The sequence below is a fragment of the Scyliorhinus canicula genome, chromosome 17 (genome assembly GCF_902713615.1).
Source record: "Scyliorhinus canicula chromosome 17, sScyCan1.1, whole genome shotgun sequence".
In the NCBI taxonomy this organism is placed as follows: domain Eukaryota; kingdom Metazoa; phylum Chordata; class Chondrichthyes; order Carcharhiniformes; family Scyliorhinidae; genus Scyliorhinus; species Scyliorhinus canicula.
The window spans coordinates 103,252,145-103,267,235 of record NC_052162.1 but is presented as its reverse complement, the minus strand read 5'-3'; the positions used below and the strand labels follow the sequence as shown (position 1 = coordinate 103,267,235).

The following is a 15,091-nucleotide window of genomic DNA, read 5'->3' as shown; positions in this document are numbered from 1 at the left end:
TTTATGCTAACCACCATGCTACCGTGCTGCCCACGGAACTTGTTCTGCTATTCTCTCTCTTAACTTCCTTTCAGACAGGGCTGACCCTTTTGTCAGCCAATAAGACCTGCTTTAGACTTTAATACTAGCATCACTTTGACTTGTGTCCATGACATATTTGTTATTTAATATCTCCTGAGCTCCAAACTCATCCCGGAATTGTATTTTGCTCCATGAGCTCCCCACGCTTGAGGTTGGAGGAGAAACAGGGAGAAGGACTACCTTCAAAAGGAATTAAATTGAGTTTAGAGGTATTAAAAAGACTCAAATCATTGTAATTAACTTAGAGTTCATTTATTCAACTTAATGTAAAATATCAATTTGTTTTCCTTATTTACATTATGTTGCAAATGCATTTGAAGCAGTTCAGAGAAAGCTCACCAGACTAATAGATGGGATACCTTATGAGGAAAGGTTAGTGAGGTTACGTTTGAATCCACTAGAAACCTGAAAGTTCGGGATGTTTCCTCTTCATAGAATTTACAGTGCAGAAGGAGGCCATTCGACCCAGCCCTTGGAAAACGCACCCTACTTAAGCCCACGCCGCCACTCTATCCCCGTAACCCCACCTCATCTTTTTGGACACTGAGGGCAATTTATCATGACCAATCCACCTAACCTGCAATTCTTTGGACTTTGGTAGGAAACCAGAGCACCTGGAGGAAACTCACACAGGACAACGTGCAGATTCCGCACAGTGACCCAAGCCAGGAATCAAACCTGGAACGGTGAAGCAACTGTGCTAACCACTGTGCTACCATGCTGTCTTGTTGTAGTATATTGAACAAGGGTTCACTGTTCAAAAATAAGGTTTCTCATTTAAGTCAAGAGATGAGAAGAATGTTTTTCTCTTAGAGGATCGTGAGTCTTTGGAACCCTCTCCCTCAAAAGGTGGAAGCAAAGTCTTTAAATATTTTAAAGCAAAGTTAACTACATTTGTGATCAACAATGGGGTGAAATATTACCGGGGTAGGCAGGATGTGGGGCTGAGGTTACATTCAGATGTGCCATGATCTTTACTGAATGTTGGAGTTGGCTGAGTGGCTGACTTCTGCTCCTAATTCGCATGTTTGAATGTTTTAACATCAGCAGAAACTCCTGATCCAACTCCAACATTCAGTCAGATCATGGCACATCTGAATGGGCGTTCAGCTCTGTTATCCTGACGGCAGTTTACATCCCACCCCATGCGAATGTGAAAATCGCACTGGACGAAAAATTCATCACCACAACCAGCCTTGAAATGAAACATCCCGAGGCCTTGTTCATTGTAGCTGGGGACTTCAAACAGGCCAAGCTCAAGAGCGTACTACCTAGTTACCACCAACACGTCACCTGTTCCACCAGAGGCCCAAACATCCTGGACTGCTACACAAATATCAAACATGCCTACCGCTCTATCGCCCGCCCACACTTTGGCAAATCTGACCACAAGGCTGTGCTCCTGCTCCCGGCTTATAAGCAAAAACTGAAGCGGGAGAATCCGTCAAAGAAAGTCGTGCATTGTTGGTCTGAGGAATCGGATGATCTCCTACGGGACTGCTTAGAGTCAGTGGACTGGTCAGTATTTAAAAACTGCGACCAGCCTCAATGAGTACGCCACTACAGTAACTGACTTCATTAGTAAGTGTGCAGAAGACTGTGTGCCAAAGAAGAAAATCCGCGTTTCACAACTGAAAACCCTGGATGAACAGGAATATCCACTGCTTGCTGAAGTGTAGGTTTGAGGCATTCAAGTCAGGTGACCCTGACCTCTACAAGAAAGCCAGATATGATCTAAAGAAATCCATCAAAGATGCCAAAAGACAGTACCAGACCAAGCTCGAGTCCCAGGCTAGCCACACGGATCCCCGCCGTCTATGGCAAGGTCTGCAAGACATAACGGGCTACAAGATGAAGGCATATAAAATCGTTGGCTCCAACACACCCCTCCTTGATGAGCTCAATGCATTCGATGCCCGCTTTGAGCAAGAGATCAGTGAGAGCGAGCCCTCCACCCCAGAAGCAGCGGATGAACTTGTATCTGAGATCACCACTGCAGACATCAGAGGAGCCTTCTCGAAGGTCAACCCACTGGCCCGGATGGGGTACCCAGGCGAGCACTCAGGTCTTGCTCGGATCAGCTGGCGGGCATATTCACAGACATCTTCAACCTCTGTTTACAACAATCTGAGGTTCCTATCTGCTTCAAGAAGACGACCATCATCCCTGTACCAAAAAAAGTCAAGCAGCGTGCCTCAAAGTCAAGCATCATTCCTACGAAATTCATCTCCAAACTCCGTGGTCTTGGCCTTGGTTCCTCCCTCTGCGACTGGATCCTGAACTTTCTAACCCACAGGCCACAATCAGTAAAGATAGGCAACAACACCTCCTCCACGATCATCCTCAACACCGGTGCCCCACAAGGCTGTGTCCTCAGCCCCCTACTATACTCCTTATACACCTATGACTGTGTTGCCAAATTCCCCTCCAACACGATTTTCAAATTTGCTGATGACACCACCGTAGCGGGTCGGATTTCAAACAACAACGAGACAGAGTACAGGAACGAGATAGAAAATCTGGTGAACTGGTGCAACGACAATAATCTCTCCCTCAATGTCAACAAAACAAAGATGATTGTCATCGACTTCAGGAAGCGTAGTGGAGAACATGCCCCTGTCTACATCAATGGGAACAAAGTAGAAAGGGTTGAGAGCTTCAGGGTTTTAGGTGTACAGATCACCAACAGGCTGTCCTGGTCCCCTCATGCCGACACTATAGTTAGGAAAGCCCACCAACAACTCTACTTTCTCAGAAGACCAAGGAAATTTGGCATGTCAGCTACGACCCTCACCAACTTCTACAGATGCACCATAGAAAGCATTCTTTCTGGTTGTATCACAGCTTGGTATGGAGCCTGCTCTGCCCAAGACCGCTGGAAACTACAAAAGGTCGTGAATGTAGCCCAGTCGATCACGCAAACTAGCATCCCACCCATTGACTCTGTCTATAATTCCCGCTGCCTCAGAAAGGCAGCCAGCATAATTAAGGACCCCATGCACCCCGGAAATACTCTCTTCCACCTTCTTTTCGGCAGGAATTCAGCTGTTAGAGTGCGCGGAGCTAGAGTCGAGTGGTCAGTATTTAAACTAGCTGCTTCGCGGATTAGAGTCTTTTTGGCGGGAATTCAGCTGTTGGAGAGGGCAGAGCTACAGAGTCGAGCAGTGAGTATTTAAACTAGCTGCTTCGCGGATTCGAGTCTTTTCGGTGGGAATTCAGCTGTTGGAGTGGGCGGAGCTACAGAGTCGAGTGGTGAGTATTTAAACTAGCTGCTTCGCGGATTTGAGTCTTTTAGGCGGGAATTCAGCTGTTGGAGTGGGCGGAGCTACAGAGTCGAGCCGCGGTCAGTATTTAAACTAGCTACTTCGCGGATTCGAGTCTTTTCGGCGGGAATTCAGTTGTTGGCGTGGGCGGAACTACAGAGTCAAGCGGTGAGTATTTAAACTAGCTGCTTCGCTGCTTAAACGGCGGCCACAGGATCTTTGGAGATAAATTTGAAGAGTGAGATCACAGCAAAGCAGTGACCTGATTCGCTAGTAAGGAAAGTGCTCCAATTAGCAGTAGCTGGGAGAAATTTAACTCTTCATGTGTTGGTAAGTATTGAGATTGGTAAGTAAAATCTTTATTCCTTTCACTTATTCATTATTTTATATTATATTTGCAATCAGTTAAGGTAAAGTGTAAAAATGGCAGGACATCCCAGACCCGTGTTATGCTCCTCGTGCTCAATGTGGGAGTTCAGGGACACAGCCGATGCCCCTGACTTCTTCATGTGCGGGAAGTGTGTCCAGCTGCTGCTCCTGTTAGACCGCATGACGGCTCTGGAGTTGCGGAGGTTGTGGATAGCACGTTCAGTGAGTTGGTCACACTGTAGATTAGGATTGGTGAGGGAGACAGGCAATGGGTGACCAAAAGGCAGTGAAAGAGCAGGAAGGCAGTGCAGGTGTCCCCTGCGGTCATCTCCCTCCAAAACAGGTATACCGTTTTGGATACTGTTGGGGGAGATGACTCACCAGGGGAGGCAGTTGTAGCATATGTGGGTATAGCTCAGTGCTAGAGCATTTGACTGCAGATCAAGAGGTCTCTGGTTTGAATCCAGATGCCGCCTATGCTGTTTGGTTGTCATTTATCCTTTTTTTTTAACATTTTAAAATTTATTTGCAATATATGCTCAATTGTGAACTTTTTTGTCGGGTACAGACATCTTTTAGTTTACCGGTACTGACAATTTTACAGAAACTAAGCATCAACTGTGCTTCACAGAAGTGTGATACCTTTACAGCTGTCTATTACTAGTTTTTTAAAACTTGGTGATTGCAACAGTTCTTAAGAATTAAGATTGCTGCCAGTTGTAGTTTGTTCAATCAACTTCTTCCATCCGTGATGTATCATCATCATCACCTTCTAGTGGTGGCATCTCTTCAGTATTTGTTGGGCTTGCATCCTCCAGGACGGGATCTTCCTCATCAATACCAAGTCCAAGTTTGATCATCCTGTAAATGCGATTAGCATGTGTCTGTGGATCTTCCAAAGAAAAACCAGAGGACAGCAGTGCAGTCTCAAAAAGAAGAATGACAAGGTCCTTCACTGACTTGTCATTTTTGTCAGCTTCTGCTTTCTGCCTCAGCGTTTCAACAATTGGATGATCAGGATTGATTTCCAAATGTTTCTTAGCTGCCATATAACCCATTGTGGAATTATCTCTAAGTGCTTGAGCCTTCATGATTCTTTCCATGTTGGCAGTCCATCCATAGGTGCTGGTAACAATGCAACATGGAGAGGCAACTAAACGATTGGAAACAGTTACTTTTTCAATTTTCTTCTCCAAGATGTCTTTCATAATCTTGCACAGATTTTCAAAGTTTGCCTTCTTTTCTTCCTGTTTCTTTTTCTCTTCTTCATCTTCTGGAAGCTCCAAGCCCTCCTTAGTTACGGAGACTAAACTTTTCCCATCAAATTCTTTCAACTGTTGCACACAGTATTCATCAATTGGCTCAGTCATATAAATCACTTCCAATCCATGTTTTCTTAACCGTTCCACAAATGGTCCTTGGTTTCACCAGTAATGTACTAGATATGCTTCTGGTTGTCTTTCATACGGGAAACATAATCTTTCAGAGATATCATTTCATCACCACTCACAGAAGTATGAGCAACTCAGAAAGCTTCTTGCGATTTTGAGAGTCTTCATGGATTCCAAGCTTGAGGTTTTTGGAAAATTGCTCATACAACTTCTTGTAGTTTTCTTTGTCTTCAGATAATTCTGTGAAGAGCTCCAAGCATTTCTTAACCAGATTTTTACGAATAACTTTTAGAATCTTGCTTTGCTGCAACATTTCACGGGAAATGTTAAGGGGCAAATCTTCTGAATCCACAACTCCCTTAATAAAATTGAGATATTCTGGAATGAGTTCTTCACAATTATCCTTAATGAAGACCCTGCGCACATATAGCTTAATATTGTTCTTCTTTTTTCTGTTTTCAAATAAGTCAAATGGTGCTCGTCTTGGAGCAAATAGTAATGCTCTAAACTCCAGCTGGCCTTCAACAGAAAAATGTTTTACTGCCAAATGTTCCTCCCAATCATTTGTCAGGCTCTTGTGGAATTCTCCATACTCTTCATTGGTAATGTCTTCAGGATTTCTTGTCCAAATAGGCTTGGTCTTGTTCAATTCTTCTTGATCTATATATTTCTCCTTAATTTTTTTCTTTTTCTTCTTGTCACCTTTTCTTTTCATCCTCTTCTTCATCTGATCCAACATCTTCAATTTTTGGTTTATCATCTTCTTCTGCAGCATCCTCTTTCTTCTCCTTCAGTAATAGTAATAGGGTAGCCGATGAACTGGGAATGTTTCTTCACAATTTCTTTTACTCTTTTTTCTTCTAAGTATTCCATTTGATCTTCCTTCAAGTGCAATATTACTCGAGTTCCACGGCCAATTTCTTCACCATGGTCTAGTCTCACTGTGAAAGATCCTCCAGCAGATGATTCCCACACATACTGATCATCATCATTGTGCTTAGTGATGACTGTTACTTTTTCTGCAACTAGATAAGCAGAATAGAAACCAACACCAAACTGCCCAATCATAGATATGTCTGCACCAGCTTGCAAGGCCTCCATGAAGGCTTTTGTTCCAGACTTGGCAATGGTACCCAAGTTATTAATGAGGTCAGCTTTGGTCATCCCAATACCAGTATCCTTAAGAGTCAAAATGCGCGACTTCTGATCTGGGATAATGTCAATCTTCAGTTCTTTGCCAGAATCCAGCTTGCTTGGATCAGTTAAACTTTCGTAGCGAATTTTATCAAACGCATCAAAGGAATTGGAAATGAGCGCTCTCAGAAAAATTTCTTTGTTGGAATAAAATGTGTTGATGATCAAAGACATCAACTGAGCAATTTCCGCCTGAAAGGCGAAGGTCTCGGTGTCTTCCTCCATCGGCATATCCTGCGTAACTACCAGTTTCTTCAGGCATCTTCCCTCAGGGGACGCTCGCGCTCCGAAGTGTTTTGTTTTTAAAAATATGACCGCCGCTTGCTGCTACCCGCCGTGCACACGCAACCAACTCCCCACAGAAGAAGCGCCTCTTAGAGCTTCTGCCGTCATTTATCCTTCATTGCAAGTTTAGATTCTTCCAGCGGAGCAGGCAGAGAGGGGATTGATTTTTTGGTATGGAGAGCGGAGGTTAACCTAAATTTTTGTTTTTTAACTAACTTTTTTTTTCTGAGTTTTTTTTTGTTTCAGAGCAGCAGGAAACTGGAAGTCAGCCGTGGCGATTTCTGGGAAGGTGTGTAGTACCTGTACATAAGTTGGGCGGTTGCTAAACCCGAGACACTACACTTGTAGTGTCCCCCACGATTCCACCTCCTCTAACCGAAGGGGTTGAGTGAATATCAGGTAAGCTCTTCCTTTCTTTTTCTTGTTTTATTTAGAAGGGATGGCAGGGTAGACACTGCAATGTTCCTCCTGCAGAATGTTTGAGGTGAGGGACGCAGTCAGTGTCCCTGCTGATTTCACCTGTGGGAAGTGCACCCATCTCCAGATCCTCAGAAACCACGTTAGGGAACTGGAGCTGGGGTTGGATGAATTTCGGATCATTCGGGAGGCAGAGGTGATCACAGATAGAAGCTTCAGGGATGTAGTTACTCCGAAGAATGAAGATAGATGGGTGACGGTGAGAGGGGCTAGGAGGAAGCAGTCAGTAGAGGGATCCCCTGTGTAACAAGTATACCGCTTTGGGTACTGGTGGGGGGACGACGTAGGCCATGGGGTACAGAACTCTGGCACAGAGTCTGTCCCTGTTGCTCAGAAGCGAAAGGGGGAGAGGAGTAGAGCATTAGTCATTGGAAACTCCATAGTTAGGGGGATAGATAGGAGATTCTGTGGGAACGAGAGAGACATGGTTTTGTGCAGGAAGGTCATGTCTTACAAACCTAATAGAATTCTTTGAGGAAGTGACAAAGTTAATTCATGAGGGTAGGGCTGTAGATGCCATATACATGGATTTCAGTAAGCCGTTTGATAAAGTTTCCCATGGCAGGTTAATGGAAAAAGTGAAGTCGCATGGGGTTCAGGGTGTACTAGCTAGATGGATAAAGAACTGACTGGGCAACAGGAGAGTAGTGGTGGAAGGAAGTGTCTCAAAATGTAGAAAGGTGACTAGTGGTGTTCCACAGGGATCCGTGCTCGGACCACTGTTGTTTGTGATATACACAAATGATCTGGACCAAGGTATAGGTGGTCTGATTAGCAAGTTTGCAGATGATACTAAGGTTGGTGGAGTTGCAGATAGCGAGGGGAACTGTCAGAGAATACAGCAAAATATAGATTGGAGAGTTGGGCAGAGAAATGGCAGATGGAGTTCAATCCAGGCAATGCGAGGTGATGCATTTTGGAAGATCCAATTCAAGAGCGGACTATACGGTCAATGGAAGAATCCTGGGGAAAATTGATGTAGAGAGATCTGGGAGTTCAGGTCCATTGTCCCCTTAAGGTGGCAACGCAAGTTGATAGAGTGGTCAAGAAGGCATACAGCATGCTTGCCTTTATTGGACGGGGTATTGAGTACAAGAGTCAGCAGGTCATGTTACAGTTGTAGAGGACTTTGTTTAGGCCACATTTGGAATACTGCGTGCAGTTCTGGTCGCCACATTACCAGAAGGATGTGGATGCTTTAGAGAGGGTGCAGAGGAGTTTAACCAGGATATTGCCTGGTATGGAGGGTGCTAGCTGTGAAGAAAGTTTGAGTCGATTAGGATTGTTTTCATTGGAAAGGAGTAGGTTGAAGGGGGACCTGATTGAGGTCTACAAAATTATGAGAGGTATGGACAGGGTGAATAGCAACAAGCTTTTTCCAAGAGTGGGGGTGTCAATTACAAGGGGTCACGATTTCAAGGTGAGAGGGGGAAAGTTTAAGGGAGATGTGCGTGGAAATTTTTTTTTACACAGAGGGTGGTGGATGCCTGGAACGCTTTGCCAGCGGAGGTGGTGGAGACGGGCACGATAGCATCATTTAAGATGCATCTAGACAGATATATGAACAGGTGGGGAACAGAGGGAAGTAGATCCTTGGAAAATAGGCGACAGGTTTAGATAAAGGATCTGGATCCGCGCAGGCTGGGAGGGCCGAAGGGCCTGTTCCTGTGCTGTAATTTTCTTCGTTCTTCTGCCAGGAAAAAGATACCAAAGTTTGAGGTCACATACCAACCGACTCAAGAACAGCTTCTGCCCTGCTGCCATCAGACTTTTGAATGGACCTACCTCATATTAAGTTGATCTTTTCTCTACACCTTGCTGTAACTGTAACATTGTATTCTGCAGTCTCTCCTTTGTTGTTTGTACAGCATGCAAGAAACAATACTTTTCACTGTATACTAATACATGTGACAATAATAAATCAAATCAAGTGTGAACTCGCTGGTGTCTCAGATGAGATAACCGAGTAAATCCATTCCCACTCATGGAGTAGGTGAAGGGCCTCACCCCGGTGTGAATTTGCTGGTTTCTCAGCAAGGTGGATAACTGAATGAATTGTTTCCCACACTGGGCGCCCCACTGTGACTGTGCTGATGAATTTCCAGTCCCTGCATTTACAGAACTTTTCCCCAGTGTGACTACGCATGTGTCTTGGCAGGCCAGATGTTTGGGACTGATGCTTCTCAAGCCCATATCTCAACCACTGTGATCCCACTCCGAACACCACTTCAATTATTTAGGTCTGAGCGTTATAGATTACCGAAATAATTAAGAAATTATTTTAACATAGTTTATTGAGAAGCAACAATTTAAATAGATGCAGCAGTGAAACAGACAGAAAAACACACAACCTGTGACAGGTTGAAACCGTTTACCCGTCCCAGAGTGAGAGCTGGTCTCCATTGTTGGTGGTGGCAGTGCCTATGAACGGTTAACTGGTGTGAGCCAGAGTGTGGGTGCTGAAGCCAGCACGGATTATTTCAAAACCTCTTTAATCTCGAGGGCCTGTTTTAACCTTTACAGACAGTTGATTTCCGTACGCGTCATGAGATCCAATTTGGGTTAGAAATGTTTTGTTTCAGGCCCCGTGCTGGAGACATGTCCTTGGCAGAGATAACAGGCCTGTCCTCTGTCAGCTAGCAAGCTGCTATGGATGCTTTCTTCATAAAAGAGAGCGATTTTTCAAATATTTCATAAATTTATGAATATTTTATATTTTAAATACAGAGATTTCTGCGATCCATTACTTAGATTTAATTTGTCTCCATTCCTGTGCAGAGGGAATTTCTGGACCAGGCGGGTGGAGTAACATTTGTGAACTCGTGATTCTCCACCAATTCCCATTCCCAGTCTTTCTGCTGGATAATGGAGGTGTCACTGTGTGTAATGTGCAAGTCAGTAAGACGTTTCAGATAGGATTAATCAGCACTTTCTAATTTGAGATGTTAATCTGCGGAACTCTCAGACACTGAATTGTGGAGTTTGCATCAAAGATCAAGTGAGTATTGAAGTAAAAGTTCAGAATCTTGTTGTAATATAATTTTTGATGAGAGTTCCTGAATTATGGGAAAAGATCACAGACAGCAGTTCTTAAAGGGTCACTACAACCCCGAGAACACAATCAGCCATGGATCCAGAATATTAAACTCCAGCCCAGTTACAGGGATTAACATCTGCAGAAACATACCCCAACTATCAGAATGAACATGGTTCAGGCAAAAAACAAAAGGACAAAGGATAGTACAGCACAGGAACAGGCCCTTCAGTCCTCCAGCCTGCATGTGTCCTATCTAGACCAACTGCCTGTATCCTTCTATACCCTGTCTGTTCATGGGTCTATCCAGATAAGTCTCAAAGGTCGCTAATGTATCTGCCTGAACCACCTCACTTGGCAGTGCATTCAGGCAACCACCATCCTCTGTATAAGAAAATCCCCCACACATCTCCACTGAAACTATCCCCCCCTCACCTTGAACTTGTGCCCCCAGTTAATTGTCATTTCCACCCTGGGAAAAAAGCCTCCAATTGTCTGCCCTATCTATATCCCTCATAATTTTATAAACTTCTATCGGGTCACCCCTCAGCCTCCCTCCCTCCCTCCCTCCCTCCCTCCCTCCCTCCCTCCCTCCCTCCCTCTCTCTCTCTCTCTCTCTCTCTCTCTCTCGGGAGAACAATCCCAGTTCATTCAATCTATCCTCGTAGCTAATACCCTCCATACCAGGCAACATTGTGGTAAACCTTTTATGTACTTTCTCCAAAGTCTCCACATCCTTTTGGTAGTGTGGTGACCAGAATTAGACACAGTATTTCAAATGTGGCCGAACCAACGTTCAATATAACTAACATAAATTACACCATCTCTGGTTCCTGAATCCTGCCTTTCGTTTTCATCGGCACATGCCTGTCCTGCACTCCCATCAACTGCTCCTCAAAAGACTCCCACAAGCCAAACGTGGATTTACCCTCAAACAGCCTCTCCCAAACAACAGCCTCCAAATCCTGCCTAATCTGGTTGCAGTTAGCCCCAATTTAGCACCGTAACCCTAGGACAACACTCGTCCTTTTCCATGAGTATCTGAAAGGAATTGTGGTCACTGTTTGCCACATGTTCCCCATGTACCAGCGGAGGTGGTAGAGGCGGGCACGATAGCATCGTTTAAGATGCATCTGGACAGATATATGAACGGATGGGGAACAGAGAGAAGTAGACCCTGGAAAATAGGCAACAGGTTTAGATAAAGGATCTGGATCGGCGCAGGCTGGGAGGGCCGAAGGGCCTGTTCCTGTGCTGTAATTTTCTTTGTTCTTTGTACTGCAGTCTTGATGATCTGGCCAGGCTCATTCCCTGGTACTAGGTCCAGTTTAGCCCCTCTCTCGTGGGCATATCCATATACTGTTCCAAAAAACCTTCCTGGACACACTCAACAAATTCCCCGCCATCCAGACCCCTAGCTCTAAGGAATTTCCAATCAATATGAGGAAAATTAAAATCTCCTACGACAACAACCCTATTATTTCTACATCTATCCAGAATCTGCTTACATATTTGCTCTTCAACTTCCCGCGCACATCATAGTGATTGCTCCCTTCCTGCTTCTGAGTTCTAACCACAGTGCCTCGTTACTTTCAAGGTGTCCTCCCTCTGAACAGCTGTAATATTCTCTAACCAATATTGCAACTCCCCCACATCTTTTACCCCCCCCCACTGTCTCACCTAAAACACCTATATCTCGGAATATTTAGCTGCCAGTCTTGCCCCTTTTTTAACCCAGTTTCCGTTACTGCGCATGAATCAAGGTTACCTGTTATACTCCGTGCATTGAAGCAGATACACTCCAGACCTCCAGTCCCACTGGGTTCGACCTCCCCCAGCCTGCCCTTTCTCTTAGCTAGCCTGGCCCCGATACCATGCTCTTCCCCAGTCTCTATACTTGCTGGCTTATTGTTCTGATTTCCAGCGCCCTACCACAATCTGGATATTATTAACAGCAACAATAACAGCAAAATCCAATCCCTGTAATCATTTGTGAACTCGCTGGTGCCTCAGCAGGTGGGATGACTGAGTGAATCCCTTCCCACACTCAGAGCAGGTGAACGGTCTCTCTCCCGTGTGAACTCGCCAGTGTGTCAGCAGGTGCGATGACCGAGTAAATCCCTTCCCACACTCAGAACAGTTGAACAGCCTCTTCCCAGTGTGAACTCGCTGGTGTACTTTGAGGTTGGAGGAAGACCTGAATCTCTTTCCACAAGAAGTACAGTTGATCGGCCTTTCTTCAGCATGAATTTGTTGGTGCTTCCGCAGGTCAAAAGACCTAATGAAACCTTGCCCACATAGTGGACAAGTGAATGATCCCTCTGCAGTGTGAACTCGCTGGTGCGCTTTGAGACCAGATGAAGACCTGAATCTCTTTTCACAGGAAGTACAACTGAAAAACTTCTCCTCAGTATGAACTCGCTGGTGTGCTTTGAGGTTGAATGAAGACCTGAATCTCTTTCCACAGGAAGTACAGCTGAATGGCTTCTCCTCAGTGTGAACTCGCTGGTGTGCACCGAGTTGAGATGAGGACCTGAATCTCTTTCCACAGGAAGTACAGCTGAACGGCCTCTCCTCTGTATGAATTCGCTGGTGCTTCTGCAGGTCGAAAGCCCTAGTGAAACCTTTCCCACATACAGGACAGATGAATGGCCTCTCTCCAGTGTGAACTCGCTGGTGTACTTTGAGGTTGGATGAAGACCAGAATCTCTTTTCACATAAAGTACAGCTGAAAGACTTCTCCGTGTGAACTTGCTGGTGTGTTTTGAGGTTGAATAAAGACCTGAATCTCTTTTCACAGGAAGTACAGCTGAATGGCCTCTCCTCAGTGTGAATTAGTTGGTGTGCACTGAGGTGAGATGAAGACCGGAAACTCTTTCCACAGGAAGTACAGCTGAACGGCCTCTCCCCTGTATGAAGTCGCTGGTGAACAGTGTGTTCGGCTGAAGAATTGAATCTCTTTCCGCAGGAAGTGCAGCTGAATGGCTTCTCCTCAGTGTGGATTCTTTGGTGCTTCAGCAGGTCAGAAGATCCAGCGAATCCTTTCCCACAAACAAGGCAGGTGAATGGTCTCTCTCCAGTGTGAAGTCGCTGGTGTCTCAGCAGGTTGGATAGCTGAGTGAAACCTTTCCCACACTCAGGGCAGATGAACGGCCTCTCCCCAGTATGAAACTTCTGATGTCTCAGCAGGTTGGATGACTGAGTGAATCCCTTCCCACACTCTGAGCAGATGAACGGCCTCTCCCCAGTATGAGTGCGCCGATGCTTTTCCAACATGGATGGATAGTTGAATCCTTTCCCACAGCCCACACATTTCCATGGTTTCTCCATCGTCCATGTATCTATCCAAGTTGGATGATCAGTTGAAAAGTTTTTTTAATTTAAAAAAACTGTTGCACACATAGAACACGTGCACGGTTTCCCTCCGCTCTGAGTGGTGTGATTTTTTTTCAGACAGTGTAACTGATTAAAGCTCTTCAAAGAAGAATACTTCTTCCACTTTCAAAGGCCGATGATTTATATCGAGTGACTCGGTCAGATCTTGACGTTATGTTTGGTTTGAGTCTCCCGTTTGCAAATTCTTCCTTTCTAATTCCCTGTAAGATTAGTTTACAAAAGTTATCATTGTCAGTACAAAAAGAAATTTAGAACAAATCCTAGTTGCTATGGAATTATTTTCCCTCTCATGTTCTGTGAGAGCTGCAAATATCCGTCCCACACATTCTCCCTCCTCTAAACAAGGTTTTGGGCAATTTTTTCTGTATCATTTTAACAAATTTGTACAACTAGAGATAACAATATGTTTGATCATCCACTTTAGTCATCACTCATGACAAAACATTAATCTGGAACCGCCTGACCGACCACACGGAACAGCAGACGTTAACCTTGTGTCCAACACTTACTGTGGGGAGCTTTAGTGAGCAATGGTGAAGGTGGCTTCTCCAAATCTCCCAGGGTTTCCTTCCTTCTTTCTCTCCCTCTCTAACTAAGTTAAACCTGGGGTCAGTCTCACTGTCCATTATGGTTTTAATCCTAATGACTAATTAACTATAATTAAATATGGGTGGCACGGTAACACAGTAGTTAGCACTGTTGCTTCATAGCACCGGGGTCAATTCCCAGCTTGGGTCACTATTTGTGTGGAGTCTACACATCGCCCCCATGTCTGTGTGGGTTTCCTCCGGGTGCTCCAGTTTCCTCCCACAAGTCCTGAAAGGCATGCTGTTAGGTATTTTGGACATTCTGAATTCTCCCTCTGTGTACCCGAACAGGCGCTGGAATGTGGCGACTAGGGGCTTTTCACAGTAACTTCATTGCGCTGTTAATGTAAGCCTACTTGTGACAGAAAGATTAATTCAATATTGAACAGACTGAAGAGTTTTCAATACATGCTCCAATCCACACTCGATACCAGTTCCTTGGGAACTCGAGATGAAATCAGTTCGAACGCTATTTAGCCCATTGCCTCTGAGATAGAAGTCGCACAGCCTCTCTCTTCCTCGCCCCCACCCCCACCCCCACCTAAAGGTGGCGGCGGTTACCTCGGGCCTGTTTCCGGTGAATAGCCTGAGGTCACTGTTTGGTCAGACGGGACCGATATGTCTTTCCTGAGGCTTTTGGTGCTGACATTGTGAGTTTATGACCCCCACCCCCTACTACACTCAGGTCTATTTTCGACTCCAGATCCGCACTCGATGTTTGTAAAGCCCGCAATTTAAATCACCTCAGTTTAGCTCTCACCGTTTGTCTCCACGGATTGTGCATCCTCCAGCTCAAAATGATTGATAGCAGTTCCGGACCAACAGGGAGAGGACGGGGCGGGACTGGAGGACCGATCCTCCAACCAATCGGAGTGAATGAGAGGCGGAGCTGGAGGACCGAACGGAGTGGGCGACTGGTCCTCCAACCAAGATTTCACTCATTGGCTGAAACTCTGCATTAATCTGAAAACTGATGGGTGTGAAATTCCTGGAGAAAAGTGGACCTTTGTGTTT

General features: G+C 45.1%; 1 protein-coding gene and 1 pseudogene across 2 annotated transcripts; both read right to left on the bottom strand.

Moving 5' to 3' along the window:
- Window positions 1-4,264: 4,264 nt before the first annotated feature.
- Window positions 4,265-6,645, bottom strand: LOC119951425 (annotated as a pseudogene).
- Window positions 6,646-11,283: 4,638 nt separating this feature from the next.
- Window positions 11,284-14,884, bottom strand: LOC119951427 (zinc finger protein 229-like). Of its 2 annotated transcripts, none has more exons than XM_038774601.1 (2): window positions 14,838-14,884; window positions 11,284-13,690 (listed from the first exon to the last, which is right to left on the bottom strand). In XM_038774601.1, exon 2 carries the CDS (start codon window positions 13,422-13,424, stop codon window positions 12,081-12,083), a length of 1,344 nt encoding a protein of 447 aa, XP_038630529.1. In that variant the 5' UTR covers window positions 13,425-13,690; window positions 14,838-14,884; the 3' UTR covers window positions 11,284-12,080. The 2 variants fall into 2 exon arrangements, with proteins under 2 accessions (XP_038630529.1, XP_038630531.1); XM_038774603.1 differs by having other exon boundaries at window positions 14,821-14,839.
- Between the last annotated feature and the right edge of the window lie 207 nt (window positions 14,885-15,091).